Source organism: Peromyscus eremicus, chromosome 15, assembly GCF_949786415.1.
Source record: "Peromyscus eremicus chromosome 15, PerEre_H2_v1, whole genome shotgun sequence".
NCBI lineage: Eukaryota > Metazoa > Chordata > Mammalia > Rodentia > Cricetidae > Peromyscus > Peromyscus eremicus.
In genome coordinates this window covers 3,437,396-3,461,019 of record NC_081431.1, presented here as the reverse complement: position 1 = coordinate 3,461,019, position 23,624 = coordinate 3,437,396, and the positions used below count along the sequence as shown (strand labels likewise).

Here is a 23,624-nt window from a genome sequence, read left to right as displayed (position 1 = left end):
GGACCAGATAAACTTTTGGCTACAGATTAATGTTTAAAATTATGTGGGGCTGGAGAGATGGCTCAGAGATTAAAAGCACTGACTGCTCTTCCAGAGGTCCTGAGTTCAATTCTCAGCAACCACATGGTGGCTCACAACCATCTGTAATGAGATCTGGTGCCGCCTTCTGGCCTGCAGGCATACATGCAAGCAGAACACTGTATCCATGATAAATAAATTTTAAAAATTTAAATTATGTATATAGCCATTCCTCCCCACCCCCCCCCCGCCAAGTAGAAAGATGTTCATCCTTTTAAAAATAACTCATCCCTCTTTTCTCCGCCCAAGACTTTTGTGCTCCTGAAAATTTCTATTCCATAAATCTGATCATAAAATTTCAAGTATTAAGACTATCTTAATTAGAGTTTCCTCTTGGCTTGCTCAGCCTGCTTTCTTCTAGAACCCGGGACCAGGCATGATGCCCAGGCATGGCACCATCCACAGTGAGCTGGGCTCTCCCTTATAGTCATTAATAAAGAACATGCCCTACCAGCTAGCCTACAGGCAGATCATATGGGGGCATTTCCTCACTAAGATTCCTTCCTCCCAGATGACACTTGCTTGTATCAAGTTGACATAAAAAGTAGCCAGGACAAAGATAATTTGTACATGTGGAGAAAAAAAAAAAAAAAAAAAAACACCTTTTCAAAATATACAAGGCAACTGCCAAGTTGGTGTATTATTATATGTTGTGATTTCTGTTTCTTCAAAAATTTTCCATTACTTTTACATTTAACAAAGGAATAAAGAGGGTAAGAAACAATTCTGCTGGAATGATTTCTTTAAATTAAACATTTTTACTTATTTTTATGTGTATGAGTGTTTCGGTTGAATGTCTGTACACCATGTGGGTGCCCAGGAGTCATCTCTCCAGCCCCTTGCTGGGATGATTTTAACACACGCAGTGCCCTGGGATTTCTCTTCTTGCTTTTCTCTTACTCTGCCCTCCCACATCATGTACACCTGTAACATTTGAAAGTAAATATCCTCAACTGTTGAAAATCATGCATTGAAGTTGATTACTTATAAATATGAACTTTAGATCACCATGTAGGCTGTTAAGTTTTATGTTAGTCATTGTTAAACTGTGTAAGGCAGACAAAAAACTGCGGCAAATGTTACACTATTGTCTGGTGTTCTTAGTATTTTTTAATATTATACTCCTCTTCCATTTTTGTGTATTTTTAAATCATACTCACCAAGCCAGCTTTTGACTCTTATTGATAAACTATTTTAAATGCTATTTCTCTTTCATTAGTAAATACCTTAGGTAGTTGCTTGCTATTTCTTGGGGTTTGTTATTTTTATAGAATCTTGAATTGGTAGATTTCTTGAAAATTTCCTTAAATGTTTGCTGTGAGGCCAGGTATGCCAACAAACACCTGCAATCTTAGCATTTGGGAAGTGAGAGCGGGAAGATCCAGAGTTCAAGATCAGCATGAGCTTGTTTGCTAGCTGAAGTCCTTGCTACAGGAGGACCTGTCTCAGAACAAGCAGAGAAGTTTGGTATGAAACACTACAAACATAAAGTCACAAAGCAATACCCAGCACCTCCCACCTTCCACACTGCCTCACACTGGCCTCGGGTTCAGTGACCCTTGTCTCTTAGCTCTGAGCCATCCCTCCCCAGATGCTGGGCAGGCTCCTCTCCTCCACCCATGACACTATTCTTGGGTGACTTCACCACTGGGGCACCTCCCGGGCTTCCATTCACAGAGGTGAAGAAATTTCCAAGGATTTGGTACTTACCTGAGGAACTGCTCCAAATGCAGCATGCTGCTGTAGTTACATCACCCATACTTCACTGGGACGGCCTGCCTGTCCAAAAAGATGGCTACCACAGGCCTAGGGTCAGGTGGGGAAGCAGTAAGGCAACAGGAAAACCAAGGCATTTCAACTGGGAATTCTTTTTTTTTTTTCTTTCCTTTTTTTTTTGGCAGGGGGATGTTTCGAGGCAGGGTTTCTCTGTGTAGTTTTGGTGCCTGTCCTGGATCTTGCTCTGGAGACCAGGCTGGCCTCGAACTCACAGAGATCCACCTGGCTCTGCCTCCCGTGTTGGGATTAAAGGTGTGTGCCACCACCACTTTCCTTTTTTTTTTAGGTTTTTCGATACAGGGTTTCTCTGTGTAGTCCTGGCTGTCCTGGAACTCACTCTGTAGACAGGCTGGCCTCAAACTCAGAGATCCACCTGCCTCTGCCTCCTGAGTGCTGGGATTAAAAGTGTGCGTGGTGTGCGTGGTGTGTGTGTGTGTGTGTGTGTGTGTGTGTGTGTGTGTGTGTGTGTGTGCACCGCCACTGCCAGTTTGTCAACTGGGAATTCTGCCTCTGAGCACTCAATCACATTCAGTACTAGACCCCCCGTGGCACTTCCCTAACATCAGTGAGAGAGAGAGAGAAGCCTCAGGCCTTACTGTCAAGATCATTATAATTTTCAGAAAATATAAAAATATAAATAACAGCAATAGTCTAAGAGTTTTAAGTTTCACACTGGGGCGGGATCCAGGAGAAAAAGATAACACTCAGACCTTAAAGGCAAAAGGCCAACACCAAAAGCACGTTCAGTCTAGAGGTCTGGGCTTCAACGATGTTGTCTGCCCCCTGTGCTTCTTTTCGGTTAACATTACAGATCCTCCAAGTCAGTTAAATCCACGGCCACTTTCAAGAACAGGGTGTCGTCTTTGATGTAGGTGTTCTTGGAATTCTCCAGAGTGGAGTGTGACACAAAGCGGGGACAGCCCGAGGCGATGTTCATCTCGCCGTCAGGCCTTCGGAAGCTGCTACTGTTGGGGTCAGCTCTGAAGGTCTCCACAATGTGGTTCTTCTTGCCACTCTGGTCCAAAAGCATCAGGGTCACCCTCTGCCTGAACGGCCACTGTAACAGTGAGTCAAACTCACCCCTCATCACCACAAAGTACAGGGACAGGTGAGTCCCCTTCCCAGACCCATCGCCGTTCAGGTACGCTCTGGCGCAGAGCCGGTAGCCGCAGCGGCTGGTATAGAAGGGCTGGCTGAAGACGGACACTGTGTGTCCCTCCATGGCCTCCCTCTTCTTCACCTTGTAATCTGTCACCTTCCAGATGAGCTTGCCACTGTAGCAGGCGCCCTCCAGCAGCTTAAATCGTTCTTCATTCTTATTCAGCTGTGCCTTGTGGATATTAATGTGTGCGTCATGCTTGCTGGTCTCCCCCTCCAGAACAACTGAAAGGAAACACAGAACAGGAAGCTGCAGCACAGGCTTGCTAGCCAAACAGTGCCGGTGAAATGCTGGCAAAGTCAAGCTAAGCATAGCATCTACACGTGTACCGCACGCACGTGTACCACATTCAGGGGTACCACATGCAGGGGTACTACATGCAGGGGTACCACACACATACTAACACTAACTCAGTGGATGCCACGCCTTGGTAAGCTGACACCAAGCACACAGAGATGTGTCCTCTTACCCTGAAGCTTGCCTAAGTATAAGATACACTGGGCATTCACCTCAAGTGAATTCTCATGCTCAGCCTTATGCTTCTTTAACTAGTGTGTGTGTGTGTGTGTGTGTGTGTGTGTGTGTGTGTGTGTGTGTGATGTAAGTGTCTATGCATTCTTGCATGTGTGTGTGCATGTGTGTGCATATAGAGGCCAGAGTTGATGTTGAGTGTCTTCCTCAACTGTCCTTTAGCCTTTGGGGCAGGTCTCTCGCTGAACCAATCCCTGCTGTCTCAGCGAGCTTGTCCTGGGGGTCCTGTCTCAGCCTCCAGGGTGCTAGGATTACAGGAGCTCTCAAGCTTACTCGGCATTCACAAGGCTCTCAGGATTCAAACTCCAGTCCATGTTTATGCAGAAAGAAATGCTTTATCCATTGAGTGGTCTCCCCTGTCCCTATAATGCATTTTACATAAAAAGCTTTATTATTATTATTATTATTATTATTATTATTATTATTATTATTTTGTGTGTGTGTGTGTGTGTGTGTGTGTGTGTGTGTGTGTGTGCAGGCACATTTGTGCCACAGCATACACGTGGAGGTCACAGGATAACTTTCAGTGGTTGGCTCTTTCCCTCTACTCTGTGGGCTCCAGAAGTCAAACTCTGGGTCTTGTGGTTTGAATGAGTTGTGCCCTTGGTCTCCAGTTGGTGGCTGTTTGGGGAGGATTAGAAGGCGTGGCCTTGTTGGAGGAGGTGTGTCACTGGGCTTGAGGTTAGCGCCCTCTGCTTGCTGTTTGTGGATAGAGACGTGAGCTCTCAGCTGCTGCTCCAGCGCATGCCTGCCTGCCTGCCTGCCTGCCTGCTGCCACGCTCCCTGTGTGCTGGTGATGGACTCTTACTGTCTGTCAGCTGCCTCGGCCATGGTATTTCATCACAGCAACAGGAAAGTAACTAACACACTGGTCATCTTGACTGCACAGCAGATCACCCGCTGTGCCATCTCACTGGCCCTTGTGTGCCTTTTAGTAGCCAAGCCCTCTCCTAGTTTTCTACACCCAAGACACCCAGGCATCCATTACCTCCCCCTTAGCTTATTATTATCCCCCTGCTCTTGACAGTCACGGCCCCTGCTCTTGGGACTGCTGGGGCTGTCTCAGGGCCTTGTCTGACTCCCCCACATCAGGGTCAACCTCGATTTGGCCTAGGCAGCTTCACAAACAGGATTCAGCCAGTTTATCCCTGAGCTGGGCTGTGACATGTTGGAGGTGTTAGCTGCTCTCACAGACGCATGCAGGGAAGTCATGAGAGGAGTGGACTGCCACACACCTAATCTCTGGTCACTGGTTTCCAGCAGGCTAATCTTCTGCTTCACGCTGTCGATGGCTTCCACCAGAGACCGCAGGTCAGACCTGCTTTGCTGCTGGTTGACTGTTTGTAGCAGCTGCCGCACCTGTGCCTCCAGCCAGGCCGACTTGTCGATGTGACTGGTCAGAGTCTGGCAGTGCAAGAAGAGCATCAGATTTGGAAATTAGACAATAAATTCATAATTTGTTGAGACTGAATTTTAATGCAGATATTTCACATATTATCCACCAATGAAAAGAAAGCGACACAGTCCAGAGAGAAAATTCACCAGCCCCTGCCTTTCCCATCCCCCTCTCCCATCTGAACGCTTCTGGTGAATCTTTGAGCTTTTCTTAATGTGTCTGAAGTCCCCCTCCACTTACATACGTGTTCTTTGGCTGTCATCCTCTGGCCTTAGCATGTCCTTCCCTGAGAAGCCATTCTCCCAGCCCCGCCTCTGTAAGGAAGCTGAGACAGACCAGGCCCCTGTTCTGGCCCAGGCAGAGCAGGACATGGTCTGGAAGAGGCCTACATGCGCCATGGTTCTCTCAGATGGAGGGCATTAATCTGTTTGCCTTGCCCATACAGTCTTAATTCCACCCTGCTGGTCTCTGTTTAGAAACATGCCAGGAATAATAGTATGATAGGCTTCTTTTTTCTGGACGTGTTCACACATGTATATATGCACACACATCTGAACATACATGCACAGCACATGTAGAACATGTGCATATATGTATGCATATATGTATATGATGTACTGGATAAGTAGAGTTTATGTGGCCCAGATTTTCCGGAACAAAACAAATTTCAAATACATTGCCCACATTATATAATCTTAAAATTTTCCACTGCAAATCTCATAATGAGAACTTTTATCTATTAGGAATCTGCTTGTGATTATCTAACATTTGTGATCCATCAAGTGATTTTTTTTTTATACTCTATTTTAGTGAGGTTTAACACATGCTCTTCCAAGGGTAATTAATGATTTTGCTTTCTTGTCTTCAAAATGCAGAACTATGTTCTCGATGTGTCTCAATCAGGGAAATTAGCCCATGAATTAAAACCCTGGTTTTCATACATACTATGAAAGTATGGTATAAATGTTACAGTACCAACATTGGTAAATACACTGGGTCATGAAAGCAGTTGTGTTACTATCAGAGGCAGGCCACGGCACATGCATATTCTTTCTGGTGGTGCATGCCGCACAGCCAGAGGAGCTCAGAGTGCCAGAAACAGTGACTGGGACAAGGAGTTGCCGGGGACGGGGGCTGTGCAGGTGCTGCTGGCACCCCCTGACTCTGGCACCCCCTGCCCCTGGCATCCCCTGACTCTGGTGCCCCCTGCCCCTGGCATCCCCTGACTCTGGTGCCCCCTGCCTCTGGCACCCCCTGACTTTGGCGCCCCCTGACTCTGGTGCCCCCTGACTCTGGCACCCCCTGACTCTGGTATCCTCTGACTCTGGCACCCCCTGACTCTGGAGCCCCCTGACTCTGGCACCCCCTGACTGACTCTGGCGCCCCCTGACTCTGGCAGCTCTCCTATGCATTTGAAATGGTTTCCATTTTAAAGGTTAAGAGGAAAACCCCCAGTGAGGGGCTTCAGCCAGCAGTGCTGACTGAAGGCAGGTCACAGCTTTGAATGGAAAAGCCAGGTCTCACCTGGATGGTTTTCTTTGCTTTAAAGGATTTATATTAGTTTATTTTATGTGTGAGTGTTTTGCCTGCATGTATGTCTGTGCATGCTGTAGTTGCTTGGTGCCTGCAGAGGTCAGAATTGGGTATTGGATGCCCTGGAACTGGAATCATGGATGGTTGTAAACTACCACCATGTGGGTGCTGGGAATTGAACCCAGGTCCACTGCAAGAGCAGCAAGTGCTCTTACCTGCTGAGCCATGTCTCTAGCCCTTCTTTTCTTAAAAAAAAAATTATTTTATGCATATGTGTGTGTGCCCGAGTATATCTGTATGCACCGCGTGTATGCAGGAGCCTGTGAGACCAGAAGAGAGTATCACTTCCCCTGGAACTGGAGTTATAGGTGGCTGTGAGCCTCTGAGTCAGCACTCTCAACCCCTGGCTGTCTGTCCATTCCTTACCTGGACGTTTGAGAGGAAACTTCCATTTCTGCCAAACATCTGTGTAAACTGCTTAAACTCCTTTTCAAACTTCTTCACGGTGTCCGCCAGCTGCTGGATCTTGCTTTCTTTCTGTTCGAGACTCTGATATAATTCAGAGATCTAGTAACAGGCATGTGAACAAGGAGAGACGAGTCATTAATTGCACCCACACAGGCTCATGGGGTAACATTTTCTAGAGGGAAACGGTACATGTGCATTTCCAGGGCAGTGTTGATGGGCAGAGTCCCATGTAATTCAAGAAAGTATTTGCAGGTAGTCTCTAAAACCAGACCCATAGACTGTTCCATCCCTGACCCGCGGTGACGGCCAGCCAGTCGGGGTGTCACGTGGCTGGACTCGATACACTGCCTTGGTGCACTCTTTCATTGCTCGCCGTCAGACAGACACCTGTCAGCGCCTCACCGAATTCCTGCCAGCTCTGTCTCTGCCCTTCATCCCCAAAGAGGCCCCTCGGGTAACTGTCAGCTCACAAGCAAGTGTAGCCAAACTAGGTGAGCACTGCTAAACTTAGTCACCACAATCCATCCGTGTGTGCACACACGCACGTCTGCAGCTTCCTCTGCTGCTCTGGACCTGCCCCTTGAGACGGTCTCTCACCGAGCCTGGACTTGGGCCACTGGCCCTCCACTCAGGTCCTCATGCTTGCGCAGCAAGTGCTCTTACTCACTCAGCCACCCTGCCAGCCCAGAGTTTGTAATCTATGTGAGGGGAACAACCAGAAACCTAAGAGTGATCCCATTCAGTCTGAATGCTGGCCAACTTCCACTCACAACATTACACAGAGAAAAGCTCTTACAGCCAGTTCTCACTCCGTCTCATTTGTGTGTTTGCTTGGTTTCTGGTTTTTGAGAGTCTGTGGCCCAGGCTGACCTGGAAGTAGCTACATAGCTCAGGTGACCTAGCCTTCTTGCCTCCACTTTCCAAGTGCTAGAATTTCAGGTGTACCACACACATACACATGCACACATACAGACAGACACCCCCCACAGATGATACAACACACACACACACACACATCACACACGTCCTATCTGTTTAGCAATCACAGTTTTTATCAATTCTTTCCTAGGCTGTGATGCTTCACACCTGATCCCACCCTGAGACCTTCTCCCCTCACACAGGAGTGTTCCCTTCATGGAAGCTGAGATCATCCTGGATCTCACAGCAGCTGTATGGAGCCTGGTACCAGTTGGTGCTGGAAAAGTATCTCCAGTTCATATTCCATATCACAACCAGCAACACCAAGAGACAAATCTGGTCTTCTATTTTTCCTGTTTCAACGTCTCCAGTGGCTTTTTTTTTTTTCAAAGGAAACTGGGGGCTCTGTATCTTCTGATACCCTTGTGGCTTCACACTCATTTCTAACCCATGTGCATCCTGTCCAACAAGACTGCACAGCACCTAGCTAACCCATGTGCATCCGGCAAGACTGTTCAGTACCTGCGTCTACCAGGGGACTTCCTCATCCAGAAATTACCTTTTCAGTGCAGCCGCTCAAAGGCACCGCCTCTGGGAATATTTCCTTACCCACATCACCCACCCAGGCCCTCCTAGTCTCACTGATACCCACCCGTAGCTCCTTCATGCCCCTCACAACTTGCTTTTAGTGTTTTTTTCTTCTTTTCTTCCACTAGAGTGCTTGCTGAGACTCACTCCTTTATTCTCTGAACCCAGCGCAATCCCTTAGATGGAAGACACTGGATGTGTGTTTGATGAATGACAGACAAATGGCCATGAAGCCCACTTGGCAGTCCCCCCCCCCCCCGCTTCTAACCAGCTCCTGTTCTCGTGGTGCCCATCTCAGATACCATTCCCAGATTCTCTGCCTCCTGAGCATGCCACTTCAGCCTCAGAATGCCTCCATGTTATCTGCAGTCCACTGGTGCAGGGATGGCTCCCACCAACATCATTTCCAGCATCTCCGTTCCCCTCAATACTGAAATGCTTCTTGTGTACCAGGCACTATCCTGAGAGTGCAAACGCATTCCCCCGCTCCCATCTACCACATCCCATTTACAAATGAGGAAACGGTGGGGGGGGGCAGAGAAGTGAAGTAGATGGGTGTGTAGCCTGCAGGCTCAGGCCTTCTGGCTCCAGCACCCTCACTACCAGCCATAAAGATAATAGGTAATTGTACCTATTTTAATGGAAATGCCACTCTATTACATTTTTAATAAGCCAAACACTGAAACACATTAGTTCTAACTTTTGATCCTTAAATCTCTTTTGAAACAAGGCAGAATATGCATAAGTAAAGCAATACCTGAACACACAGTGTCAGGTTTACACAGAAGGTCACTGCTGTCTAGATCCCACACCTCAGTCTCCAGACATTCCTGTGTCACACTCGGGAGTTCAGGCACTCTACTACTCCATTTCTTTAAACTGCAGTACCCTTTATGCCAGCCTGTCTGGGCACACGCCCTCCTCCTGCACACACTGTTTCCCTTCAGTGTCAGCCTGGGGAACTGGAGAGACGGCTCAGTAGTTAAGAACACATACTGCTCTTACAGAGGAGCTGAGTTCAGTTTCTAGAACCCATGTTGGGCAGCTCACAGCTGCCTATACTCCAGATCTGATACACTCTCTATGGTGGTATTTTATTTTTACTGAAATGTGATTTTATTTGTATGTTAATAAATAAAGTTGCCTGGGGGTCAGAGCTAATAGCAAGCCATAGCAGAGCTGGGCGTTTGTGGCGCACGCCTTTAATCCTAGAATTTGGTAGGCAGAGCTAGGTAGATCTCTGTGTGTTCAAGTATACAGCCAGCATTGGAGATACAAGCCTTTAATCTTAATACCATAGAAGACCTGGAGGGCTGTACAACAGACAGTGATGAGGCAGTCATGTGGTTGGTTTTACAACCAATGAGAAGGCAGAACAGAAAGTCTATATAAAGACAAACAGACAGGAAGTAGCTCTCTTTCGGAGAGGTCTCTTGGCTGAAGAGGCTAGCTGCAGCAGGTGGGTAAGGCTCTTAGCTCTGATCTCTTGGCTTTCTTCTTTGCACTGGTTCTGTGTTTCTTATTTAATAAGACGGTTGGTTACATCTACAACTCCCCATACACATAATTAAAAATAAAGCAAACAAAGGTACAGCTTGGGTAGCCTACCCTGAGAAGCCTTCCACGGTTTTCCCAGAGTACCTTGCTGCAGCCTCCATATCCCACACAGCATTATTGTGTTCCAGAAGGCATAGCCACTTATCTGTTCATATTTCCATGATTCTTCATGGAGAGGCTATGTCTTCTGTGACTCAGTGTCCCTAACAATGAACCCTATACCTTGCATATACTGTCTGTTCAATCAGTGGGTGCATGCATAGGGAGAATATAAAGAACCCGCAGTTCCCAGGCAGCAGGCCTGTGACCAGTTACTGCTGAGTCTGGATTTCTAATTTTCTCCTGGCTGTGACCCCGAAAAGCACACACCCACTGTGACATGGAATTGGACATCACAAAATAATCTGCACTGGTAAACTTCTTCTCTGACATCAGGCCTGTAAAGTCTTCCAAAATGGTCCTGCGACATAATTAACTTCCTAATAACTGCTCTTGGATGCTGTGAACATTTCAGGAACCATGACAGGCTTGACAGCCAGGGTCAGTGAGTACGTATGAAGTTAATATGTGTTTATCGGGTTACAAAGCTTCTCCAAGGCAGCTTAGCTCTACATCAAAGTTCATGAAGCCCATAGTACTTAGAACAAACCTTCGACTACTGTAATGCTCTGACTGATCTAACTTTAAAATATCAAACAGTTAGTAGGTGCTCAGTAAGGACAAAGGGTATGTGCAAAGGCTGTGGAGTGGACGGTAAGCCACTGATAGTGCTGGCTTGAGATCCAGTTTGCCACTTACAGGTTACAAACTTCAGGCTTCTTTGATCTTAGTTCATCTGCAGGAGGTGATAAACCCAAAGAACTCAAAGGCACCTTCCAGCTCAAAGGTTCTATAACATCAAGGGCATAACTGGCCACTAGTAGAAAAGCATGTGCCTTTAATCAGCTTACATGGAACCAGAAAGAGTATGAAAAAAACATAGTAGCTAAGTGTCAGCGACTGCCCTGCCCCTTCCCACGTGGTCCCACGACTCACCTGCTGTTCTAGTCGGAAGTTCTTCTCTAAAACCAGAAGCATGTGGTCCCGCAGGGCTGCCTGCTCATGCTCCTGCAAGTTCCCCCTCTTGCCCTTCAATACAAAGCAAAAGTGAAGTCCAGTTATTGAGAAGCTCCCCAAACGAAGCAGGTGACAAGTACACGGTTAACACAGAACCTCAGCAACTTTACCAACTTAGTTTCCCTATGCAATTTTTTTTCTAGAGAGATGCAGGAAAAATGACTCCCCTGGGTCCTTTCTCAGCTTTAGAATTCTCCAGCAGCCAGGACCAAACGAGCTCACAAGACAATGAACCAGGCTGCTACCAAAACTCCACTGCTGACTTTCTTCCTGCCTTGGTGCAGGCATAGCCACCACTCAGCTATGCCCATGCATGGTCTCCACCACTCAGCCATGCCCATGCATGGTCTCCACCACTCAGCCATGCCCATGCATGGTCTCCACCACTCAGCTATGCCCATGCATGGTCTCTCCACCATTCAGCTATGCCCATGCATGGTCTCCACCACTCAGCTATGCCCATGCATGGTCTCCACCACTCAGCTATGCCCATTCATGGTCTCCACCACTCAGCCATGCCCATGCATGGTCTCCACCACTCAGCTATGCCCATGCATGGTCTCCACCATTCAGCCATGCCCATGCATGGTCTCTCCACCATTCAGCTATCCCCATACCTGGTCTCCACCACTCAGCCATGCCCATGCATGGTCTTCACCACTCAGCTGTCCCCATGCATGGTCTCCACCACTCAGCCATGCCCATTCATGGTCTCCACCACTCAGCCATGCCCATGCATTGGTCTCCACCACTCAGCTATCCCCATGCATGGTCTCCACCACTCAGCCATCCCCATGCATTGGTCTCCACCACTCAGCCATCCCCATACATGGTCTCCACCACTCAGCCATGCCCATGCATGGTCTTCACCACTCAGCCATGCCCATGCATGGTCTCCACCACTCAGCTATGCCCATGCATGGTCTCCACCACTCAGCTATGCCCATGAATGGTCTCTGCAGACTGGTTTTAAGCCTGGCCCAGCTCCCTCTTCTCCAGAGCACATTTCTATATGCCCTGCTGCAGGGGACAGTGAGCCTGCAGCCTGCTTTTAATTTTTGCCTGTGCAAATTTGTTGCACTCAAGAGTCACACATTTGAGAGAAGGAATGGCTACATCTCCCCTGATAGTTACACTGCTTAATGGCTGACAGTCTACTGCTAATAAAAGCAAAGATCCATATTCCCCTATGTTTCTACGCAAACATACGTCCTCAGCTTCCCTTCAGTGGAGGGCTGGCCCCTTGGTAGCCAGATGCTCCAAGGAAGGTTCCAGAGAACAACTCCCCTACCAACCCTCAGCTCTTGACACTGAGGTTAGCACTAGAACACAGCTCAGCTGGAGGTGGAGCCTGACTGTAAAGTCTTTTCAGCACTAGATGTAATGCTGCCACACCACCCTGAGAGGTAACCCTGACCCTTCTGCAGCTAACATAACCACGGGTTCTCACAATCTATTTCAAGGCTCCTATTGATAGACATGGTGCTAGGGATTAACCAGCAAGCTCCTAATGTGCTCTACCACTGACTAGTCAAATTTTAATTTATTTTTTTTAAACTAAAAAATGTACTTATGTTAAAAATATAATTGGGGTAATTAGACTCATAGAATACTCAGCATGATGTTTCAGCTTCTATTCTGAACAAATGGAATCTGCCAAAAGGCCTGAAGTAGAGGTCAAACTTTGTTCTCTCTAGTTTATTTTATACAACTTGCTGAGTAATTATTTTAAAGCTGTTTTAACATATTGAAAATGATTTTAAAGCATGATTTCAAATCACTTTATTTCAGCAATTTCTTTCCCCAGTGCTAGGAATCCAACTCAATGCCTCCCTCACATCTGCCAGGCAGGTACTCTACTATGGAGCTATGCCCACAGCCTCAGATCTCTTTGTTTCAAAACATTTAGTGATATACAGTGGTACCATAAACCCAGGAATCACGAGAAGGATGACTCTGAAGAGTTCCTAACCCTGGTAGACACAACAGAGCAGAATCAGAATTACTGCCATGGTTGGATTTATGTGACAACCTGGTTAGGCTGTGTTCAATGACAACTAGTCTAGGTATAGACATGATTACAACTGGTCAACCTTAAGTAAAGATGATCCAACTATAATGTGGGTGGGCCTTGTCTAGTCAGCTGAAGGCCTAGGTGCAGACTTCTCATGACCTCAACACAGAAACTCCAGCCCGAGAGTTCAGTCTGCTGATTTGCAGATGTGGGGCACATGAATCTCACAACAGCAGAATGAGTCTCCCTACACATCTGTGTGAACAGATACATGAACATAACATATACATGTGCAAATATGTATGCATGTAGGAGTTCTGTTTCTCTGGAAAGCCGTAACTCCATTGTAGTCCTAAAGTTCTGGTGTCCTTCTGCCCTTCTGTATCCTGAATAGAGTTAAAAAAGAAAATGAACTCACAGTGAATTACAGAGGCAGAGATGAAGATGACCCACACCTTACCTTGACAGTACAGCCGTAGTGCTTAAAGGGACAGTCTTGCTCCGCCTCAGGACACACAGTGAGGTGTTCGTTCACCTACAAAATGGGACAGCCTAAGCTGTGGGAACACACGGATTCTTCAACTGTTTGCTATAATCAGGGAACCAAGGGCCACTTGAGAGGAAGTGAGGAACAGCAGGAGAAACTCTGGTGAAAACAGAAGGGCGTGCAAGGGCCGGCCCCAGAAGACAGGCGGAGTCATCACAGGGTTATGGAATCCTCAGGCCTTTGTCTACGGTTCTCATGAAACCCACACCGCAAGGATTGCTAAATGTTTCCCCTATACTCTCCAAGGAGGACTGTTCACTCACCTCGGTTCTTGGAATAGTCCTCAGACACTTGTTAGGACAAGACACCGGGTACGCAGGACACACGTTTTCCTCATGATCCTGAAACAGAGTGTGTGGGAAACAAAGCCAAGATCTCTTGCCTCAAGGTGTTCATATATATGTCTCTGGAGAGACACATCATGTGGCTTGCTCTTCATAGGCAATTATCGCCCAGTTTCAAAAAAAGATTAGAGGTGCTTGCTTTCTTGATGTAAATTAATTCAACTAAAAAATTAAAATTTCTGAGTGTCTGAAAGATCAGAAGGCTTGGGGCACAAAAAAGTCAGCTTGGGGATGGACTAGCGAGGCCCCTCTGTACATGTAAGAGTGCCCGTGGTCTCCATGTTGATATCCTGCTCCTCCAGCCAGGTAACAGAATCCAGAGAGCAGCCATTATCATCGCCTCCACGTGACCCAGGCCTTGCATCTCATTTCCCATATTTGCAGCAGGGGCCCAATGCTACTGTCATCAACAGTAAATGTAGAGTCCCACCAAGGAAAAGGCTTAAGAGTTCTTTGCAGAATCTCAAACTTCTCCCCCCTCTCCCCGCTATTTGAGAACTACCTATTTATACAGCCAAGGATGAACCATCCTTGAACTTCAGATCTCCTGCCTCCACTTTTCAAGCTCTGAGAGGACAGGTATGTATCACCTGGTTTGTGTGGTGGGGTTAAACTTATAGCCTTGTGAATGTTAGGTGAGCATGTTACCAGCTGAGCTCCAGCTCCAGCCCCAGATGATACAAAACCACATCCGTTTAGAGACAGGGTCTTGTGTAGCCCAGACTGGCCTAATGCGAAGAAGCCGAGGATGAGCTGTTCATCCTCCTGCCTCCAAGTGCTGGGATGAGAGGTGTGAGCCACCATGCCTGGTTTATGCCATGCTAGAGATCAAATCCAGGGCTTTCTGCATGCTAGTTAAACACCCTATCAACCGAGCGACATCCCCAGCCAGGTAAATCCTCTCCTTAGTCCAAATTCAGTACAAATAAGAAAAGAATGCACTTCTGAGTCCCATCTGAGCTGCATGCATGGCCACCCACGGGTGCCTGCTCTCACCTGCAAGTTGGTGACCACCACGTCCCTTTTGCAGTAAAAGCACTTCTCCTCTCGGAACTGGCAGTACGCGCTCAGATGCTCCTTCACGTCTTTCCGGAGCATGGCTTCCCGGCAGCTCTCGTTAGGGCAGGGCATGGTTTGGAAGGAGCAGTGCTGAAGATGGTCCTGCATCAGGTGACAGCAGCCCCAGGGGCGGGGCCAGTGTGGGGCACAGCTGGGCAGAGAGCCAAGGGCCAGCCGGGCCGGCCTCTCCCCAGCTGTCATGGAGACCCACTGCCTCTTCTGAGGACAAGGGCAGAGAGGCTGCTGGGGCTGGCACTGTGAAAGCTGGTCTGGCTTGTCAGGAATTAGGAGATTGTGTGGGGTAAGGTCTGGGAGGGTTTAGGGGGCAACAACATGAAGTTTGTTTAGAGAATCCAGTGCCTGCTCCTGTATGAAGTGCCAGGTCATGGGCATTCTCTCCAGCCTTTCCAGTGAGTGTGGCAGGTCTCTGTGGGATTTCTGTTTGTGTTTTTTCCCATCCCCATCCCAGCATCTTCTATTAATCTCTGCACAGCAGAGGTAGGACAATCAGAAGGAAGGAAGGGAGCAGCTGACTCCCCAGAAGTGGGGTACAGACTAACGATGGGGGAGACACAAGGAGAGAAGGCAGGTTCCCGGGCAGGAGGAGGACGGTCAGGCTTTGTTCAGTTAGATAACCTGGAATGTTCTTAATCAGGGCACGAGTGAACTGAAGGTATTTATTCAGGGCTTGACACACCAGACACTGAAAACACCTCATGACTCCAAGTTACTACAACCCTGCTGAGGCACAAGAACCTGTCTCTCCACAGGACACCTTCACACAGCTGGCCCAGATGTGGCCCACGCTCATTTATCTCCGTGACCACCTCTCTTTCTGAGCTGGTTCACTCACATACTGCTATGGCTGGTTTGCTCTGAAGGGTGCGGGGAGAAATGGGAGCCATGCAGAGCCTGCATACTGTCTAAGTACCAGGTGTGGTGGTGCACACCCTTAACCTTAGCACTACGTGAGCAAAGGCAGATGGACCTCTGAGTTCCAGGAGCCTGGTTTCTATAGTGAGTTCCAGGTCATTCAGAGGTACATAGTGAGACCCCCATATATATTTTAATAAGTAAAATAAAATAAAAAATTTTGTTACATGTATTTGTGAAGGGCGGGGGTGCAGGTGGCATGGTGGTGTGTTTGTGGAGGTCAGAAGACAACTTGTACAAGTTTAGTTTCCTTCTGTCGTGTGGGTTCCAGGAATCAAACTCAGGTCATTCGGCTTGGAGGCGGCACTTTTTCCTGACGGGCCATTTCGCCTACCCTACTGTCAGGCTCTTAATGGAGGGGTGGGCTGAGGACCAGGGGAGATGTAAAGCCCAAGTCATTTTACTACTGACCCTTTCTAAAATTTTATTTATTTAATGTGTCTGGGTATTTTGTCTGTGTACCACATGGGTGCCTGATGCCCAAGGAGACCAGAAGAGGGCATTGGATCCCCTGGAACTGGAGTTAGAGATGGCTGTGAGCCACCATGTGGGTGCTGGGAACTGGAACGAGGGTCCTCTGGAAGAGCTGATGCTCTTAACTGCTCAGCCACCTCTCCAGCCCTACTATTAGCTCTTAACAGAAACACTTTGCTGCCTGTTCTCAAGGGAAACCGAGGAGTAGGTTTTCTTTCTCAGCATGAGGTTAAAGTTATTTCCTTTTGCCTTTTGAAAACCCAGACTAACTTCCTGATAGTCTCCTTGACTCACCTGAACTGCTGACATTCACTCAGACCTGTGAGCTCCCCCACCTCACCACACAAGCCGCTGGAGACATGAGTGAGAGCGCTTGGCAAACAGCTGCAGAAAGCAGATCCTGCTCCCCACAGCCTGTGTGTGCTCCCCACAGCTTGTGTCTGCTCCCCACAGCCTGTGTGTGCTCCCCACAGCTTTCCGTGGCGTTCCAAGCCCGTTTGTTTATCTGGCTTGGAGGCAACACAGCTGGACAAAAAGCCTCGCCTAGAATCTGTCACTCAAATGAGCGGCAACAGACTGTTGCACAGAAAACAATGGAGTCCTGTGAGCTCCCCCAGGGCGACAGGGAAATCATCTACACATTTATCATCCCAGTGCCCAGGGTGGTGTGTGTGTGTGTGTGTGTGTGTGTGTGTGTGTTTCCTGGAGGCTTGATGAAGGGCTGAGTCATCTGCCATGCATGTTCCAAACAGTGTGGGTGTGAGGGGAAAATTTCAGCAGCTGCCAAGCAATTCCCTGGAAGCTAGAGGTGGCTGAGTCACTTGTGTGAGATTGAGCCTGATAAGGCTGTGCCTTCCTCAGCCCAATAGGATGAGCTGTCTCTTCCAGGACTCCACCTCCCTCACCTGCACTTCCCTGACACCTCTGTTCACATCTCCACCAGTGCCTGGCTCGCAGGGCACATCCTGTGTGGCCTGGCTCAGTCTCTGTCACGGGTCACAACATAGACCAGAACACACAGTCCCCAGCACCAAGAGACAAAGCAAAGGCTTGGAGGGAAGGCCTGACCCTCCCAGCTCTGCTCTGTGCCAGTCAGCCTGCCTCCCACCCTGGGGTCCCACAATTATGCATCCCTGCTGGATGGTTTTTTTCCTTTTGTTTTGTTTTGAGACAGGGTCTCTCTCTGTGTAACCCTGCCTGTCCTGGAACTCACTCTGTAGACCAGACTGGCCTCAAACTCACAGAGTTCTGCCTGCCTCTGCCTCCCGAATGCTGGGGTACTGGGAATGTTCTTTTTGCCTGCTAAGCCCTGCACCCTCTTCTTGACTCAACATTCCCATAATTACATCCTAGTATACAGATGGTGCTTTCTCCATGCTCCTACAGAACAAGCCCTTTGGTTACACCTTCGCCCTTGGTGCCCATGGTACTGCCAGATTGGGGACAGTCTGAGAGAAACCCAGGGAACCCTTTACGTGGCTCATCCAGGGCCCATCACAGAACGGTTAAGTGGGTGCCACCAGAAGGATGGCATGGGCAACACTGGTCCTAAGTGATACCAACCTGGAATCGTCCCAGAATGATCCTGGCGTTGCATCCGGGGGCGTTTTTGCAGTAGACGTATAAATTGAGGACCTCTCTTTTGCAGCAGTTGTCTTTGAACACCTAAAATACAGACACGATCAGTCACATACCCTCCAGCGCACTGTGGTGGTGCAAAGGAAGCTATGGTGAGATTGGTCTTCAGGTCTATCTCAGCGGATGGAAACTTCCAGGCAGTGGCTGAAACGGAAATGTCACAAGACCACGTTGAGAGTAAAGACTGCCTCAGACACACACTTCTAGGAAGTCACATCAACTCAACGCTCAACATAGCAGGCTGCAGCTAGGGGAAGCACAGGGTGAGCTTGACCCCAGACAGTCAAAAGTCAAGAGGAGGCTGAGGCCAAGGTTGAGGGTTGTTTCCCACTCGGGTGTAAGTGTCAGAGCCCCTGGAAAGCGCTGGTTGGTTATTTCAGCACAAATTGTGTATTGGTTTGCTTCCTCTATAAGGAGTCAGAGAGTAAATACTGTTAGCTCAGCAGGTCACAAGGCAACCATCCCTGAACTCGCTCTGTAAAGCAGGCTGGCCTGGAACTCACAGATTCACCTGCCTCTGCCTCAACTCTGATATCTAAAAGACTTACACAAGTAGGCACAGCTGTGCTCCAATAAAACACTTATGGACACGGGAAGTTGAATAGTGTATAGTTTTCACGTGCCACAAAACATTATTCTTTGATTTTGAATTTTTAGATGACTTATTTGTGTAAGTGTATGTGCCTGCATGAGTTTACAAGCACCATGTGCATGAAGTTACCTCTAGAGGCCAGAAGAGGGTGTTAGAGCCCCTGGAACCGGAGTTACAGACAGTTGTGACCTGCCGTGCGGGTGCTGGGAACTGAACCCAGGTCATCTGCAAGAGCAGAACGTGTTCTTAACAGCTGAGCTGTCACTCCAGCCCCCTTGGTTTTTAAAATAAATTATTTTAAAGTAGCTTAAGACTCACAAGAGGCTGCAAAAATAGCATATTTTTTGTGACTTTTTTTTCATGAATGTTTGTGAATGTGAAAGCCATTCTCTTAGTTTAGAGACAAAATTGATAGAACTTGCCCAAGGTTGTAGCATGCCTGTCCCTGACAAACACACTGAGAACCACTTGGCCCTCTGGAAGGCAACTACTGGGAAGGGGCTGGTGAGTCAGATCGGCTGCTCAGGGAAAGAAAGCTTCAGGGGGAGGCAGAGATTGAGCTCCTGAAACACAAGGAGAAAAAGAAAACTGAGCTGAAGAGACATTTTCAGGAGAAAAATCTCCATGACCCTGAGTTAGACAGCGGTTTCTTAGGCACAACAAAAGGACAAGAAACAAACAAAACCAAAAGAACAATAAACAACAACTGTATGGGGTAGTTTTCTCTACTTGACACAAAGTAGCGTCACCCAGAAAGAAGGGATCTTAACTGGAGAATTGCTGAGGTCAGAAAGGCTGTGGTCACGTCTGTGAGGCATTTTCTTAACTGCCAGTTGATGTGGGGAGGCCCAGCCCACTGTGGGCGGTGCTATCCCTACCCAGCTGGGCCTGGACTGTCTAAGAAAGGTAGCTGAGCAAGCCAGAAGCAGCCAGTAAGTGGGTCCATGGGATTGAGGGCAGTTGTGGCTTGGCTCGGTGTGGCAGAACTGAAGCCCTTGGAGAGAGGCCAGGAGGCCATTGGCAAATGTGCAGCCTCGGTGCAGGGGAGACACCAGCACATTGGAGATTTCAGGACCCTGAGAAGACTACCAAGGACAATGGCAGGTTCCTGAACCTATTGGACAAGCTGTATGTTGTGGCTGGCAGAGCCAAAGAAGTGTGCCTGACCAAGCCATCCAGAACATAGTGAGTCCCAGATGTCAGCCGCTGAACTTTTTTACTGTTGAAATTTGGTTATGCTTTGATCCAACTATAACTGTTTCTTGGTTCTTCCCTCTTGGAATAAGAAATATTTAACTTTTTTTTTTTTTTAAACAGGAGCCCACAGGTTTTGTTTTTGTTTTATTTTGTCTTTCAAGACAGGGTTTCTCTGTGTAGCCCTTACTCTGTAGGCCAGGCTGGCCTTGAACTCAGAGATTGGCCTGCCTCTGCCTCCCAAGTGCTGGGATTAAAGGTGTGTGTCACCACTGCCTGGCGAGGCACCCACAGTTAAGAGACTGGGTATTTTTTTGTTTGTTTGTTTTTGTTTTTTTTATTTTGTTTTTCGAGACAGGGTTTCTCTGTGTAGCTTTGCGCCTTTCCTGGGACTCACTTGGTAGTCCAGGCTGGCCTCGAACTCACAGAGATCCGCCTGGCTCTGCCTCCCGAGTGCTGGGATTAAAGGCGTGCGCCACCACCGCCCGGCCGAGACTGGGTATTTTTAAAGAGATGTTGAACTTGTTAAGTGTTTGAGTGTTTTAAAGATGGTGGGACTTGTAAAGTTTTAATTTGTTTGATATTAGTATTAACATAATCTTGGGGGCAAAAAAAGAAGGGAACTGTTATGGTTTAATAGTGATGTATCTGTGTGTCAAGCTGACAAGGGGTCAGTTGGGCTGGTTAGGGTTTTTTCTGTCAACTTGACATGAACTAGGGTCACCTAGAAGAGGGGGCCTCAACTAAAGAGCTGCCTCCATCAGATTTGTCTGTAGGCAAGTGTGTGGGTCATTTTCTTGACTGATGATTGATGTGGGAGGGCCCAGCCCACTGCGGGCTGTGTCACCCCTGGGAAGCGATTCTGAGTTGTATAGAAAAGCAGTCTAAGCAAGCCAGGGGAGCAAGCCAGAAAGTAGCTCTGCTCTCTGGCCTCTGCTTCAGGTCCTGCCTTGAGCTCCTGCCTCGACTTCTCTAGATGATGGTTTGTAGCCTGGAAGTGTAGGGTGAAGTAAACATTTTCCTCAAGTTGGTTTTCATCATGATGTTTATCACAGCAACAGAGAAGCAAACTAAGACAACAGCAAAACCCACAAATAAGGAAAAACAGATAAATTAAATTTCAACAAATTGAAAACTATCTGCTTCAAAAGACACCACCAACAAAATGAGAATAAATCATGTAATAAGAGAAAATATTGGCAAATCTGATAATAAAAAACCTAGTATCTAGAATATAACAAAGGACTTGTAATAATTCAGCAATTAGAGACAAAAATCCAGTTAAAATGGGCAAAGGTGGGGCTGGAGAGATGGCTCAGTGGTTAAGAACACTTGTTGCTCTTGCAGAGGAACCAAGTTCAGTTCCAGCACTCACATCTGGTGGCTCACAACCACCTTTAACTCCAGCTTCAGGGGATCTGATGCCTTCTTCTTGCCTCCATGGGTACTGCACTGACATCAGACAGACTTACAGACACACAGACACAGACACACACACACACAGACAGAGAGACAGAGACAGAGACAGAGAGAGAGACAGACAGACAGATACACACCACAGAGTCAGTTAGACAGACAGACAGACAGAGAGAATCTTACGAGGCATTCCAACAGAGAAGACCCACAGTGGGGCAGCTCAGCTGACCGTGTCACTAGCTATCAACGAAAGTGACTCAAACCTGGACAAATCAGGCTTCGCATCCATAGGAAGGTGCATCAAAATGAGAACGCATTTTGATGAGGATTTGCTACCTAGAACCAGCGTGTGCTGTGGTAGGACGGTACAAAAGGGCAACTGTTTTACAAAACAGACTAGCAGTTGTTGAAATGTTAACCCAGGTGGGCAGTGGTGGCGCACGCCTTTAATCCCAGCACTCAGGAGGCAGAGGCAGCCAGATCATTAAGTTCAAGGCCAACCTGGTCTACACAGTGAGTTCCAGGACAGTCAGGGCTACACAGAGAAACCCTGTCTCAAAAAACCAAAAAAAAAAAAAAAAAGAAAAAGAAACCTCCCCCCAAAATCAATTAATTATAAAAAAGAAATGTTAAACCCAGTGCTGCCACATTACTCGGGAGTTCCACTCTCAGGTACATGTAGGATTGATCATCTGGGTTGCAAATGTTCTGAAGCCAGCATGCAAGAGCAATGTTAGCTTCTTAACATGGATATAATCATCTATATGAATTATATCTTTTCCCACATAAACCACACCCTCAGCTCCTAATATGAGATACCAACTTTTCTTGGAGTGCTGGGGTAGATATATTTACATGTATACATCTCGTGTGTGTGTGTGTGTGTGTGTGTGTGTGTGTGTGTGTGTATGTCTGTGCACCATGTACATGCAGTGCCTGTGGAGGCCAGAAGAGGGCATTGGGTCCCCTGGGACTGAAGTTACAGTTGTTTGTGAGCCACTATGTGGTGGATGCTGGGACTGAACTCACTGCTCTGGAAGAGCAGCCAGTGCTCTAACCATTGAGCCATCCATTTCCCCAGCCCCATATTTCAAAAATTTAAGCTTTGTATGTGAGTATTCATAACAGCATTATTCATAGTAGTCTAAAAAGTAGATACAACACAAATGTCTACTAACTGCTGATTGAGAAACCAAATGTGGTATATCTATACAACAGAATAGTATACAGCAATAAAAAGGAGTTGGAGTACTAACACAGTCAACCCCATGGATGAACCCTGAAAACCTGTTGAGTGGAGGAAAAGGCAGGATTCCATTTATGTGAAACATCCAACATTGCAGCTAAATCAAGGCAGAAACTAGACTGGTTTTCCTGGGCTAGAGAGGTGTGAGAAGGTGAGAGCCAATGGGCAAGGGATTTCTTCTTGGGGGTCATTATACATCACAATAGCTACGTGATTCTGAAAACAGCCCCATAGAACCAGACATTTGAAAAGGAAACTTTATAGTCTATGAACTATAGCAATAAAGTTGTTACTAAACAGAACAATATGTCTTAGGGATTAGCCAGAAGGGAAGGTGAACCCCAAGAAATGGGTGTTCTACCTTTTCCAGGAGCTTGATGTGTCTGGAGCTAGTGTAGGAAAGTGGTGAGACCTGGGTGTGGTGTGGTTGGTAAAACCCACACATGCTCCAATCAGACAGAAGAAGGGTCTGATCTGACCCACAGGAGAGGACTACAGGCCCCAGACACTGTCCTGTTCCAACCTGGATGTCAACTCTGAATGTTGGCGCTTTCTCCAACACCCAAGCCAAATCAGTGACCTGCTCACCTCCTGGGGTTTGATGACCTCCTTGTCTACGGGGCAGATCGGCACTGCGTTCAGTTCTCTGGAGAGGAAAGTAAAGATGAGGCTGAAGTCGAGCGTTTAATCTCAACATTCCTTCCAAGAGCATCCAGGCACCCAGCCACACATTAGCCCTGAGTGCCCAGTCTGTGTATTGGCACAAGCTGTGTGTGCTACTCAGGCGGCAGCCTTGAGCCAGCCTCAGCAAACTTCATAGTCTTACAGCCTTCCTGGAAAATGCCTACCTACCCACCAGCATGCCATCAAACACAAGTCCCCCAGATGGTGTCGATGGTCCCACCCCTGTCCAACATGCTTTACTACAGCCTGCCTCCTTAGATGGGGACATGCTAGAGAGCAGACATCAGACCCCTGTGGTTCTTCACCTTCAGAACCTGGAGCTTAGTCGAGCAAACCAGCCGGAACAGAGGTGTTGAAAGTGCA

The 23,624-nt window shown here is 47.6% G+C and overlaps 1 protein-coding gene across 2 annotated transcripts in view; it reads right to left on the bottom strand.

Annotated features, from left to right (window-relative positions):
• Positions 1-2,446: 2,446 nt before the first annotated feature.
• Traf5 (TNF receptor associated factor 5) overlaps positions 2,447-23,624 on the bottom strand; it is a 43,474-nt gene continuing 22,296 nt past the window's right edge. For both annotated transcript variants that reach the window (XM_059280848.1, XM_059280849.1), the window contains exons 3-11: positions 23,166-23,223; positions 18,055-18,156; positions 15,022-15,186; positions 13,945-14,022; positions 13,595-13,669; positions 11,040-11,132; positions 6,900-7,040; positions 4,780-4,948; positions 2,447-3,237 (exon numbers count right to left, since the gene is read on the bottom strand). In XM_059280848.1, coding sequence (XP_059136831.1) covers positions 2,660-3,237; positions 4,780-4,948; positions 6,900-7,040; positions 11,040-11,132; positions 13,595-13,669; positions 13,945-14,022; positions 15,022-15,186; positions 18,055-18,156; positions 23,166-23,223 — 1,459 coding nt within the window. In that variant the 3' untranslated portion in view covers positions 2,447-2,659. The remainder of the gene's footprint in view (positions 3,238-4,779; positions 4,949-6,899; positions 7,041-11,039; positions 11,133-13,594; positions 13,670-13,944; positions 14,023-15,021; positions 15,187-18,054; positions 18,157-23,165; positions 23,224-23,624) is intronic.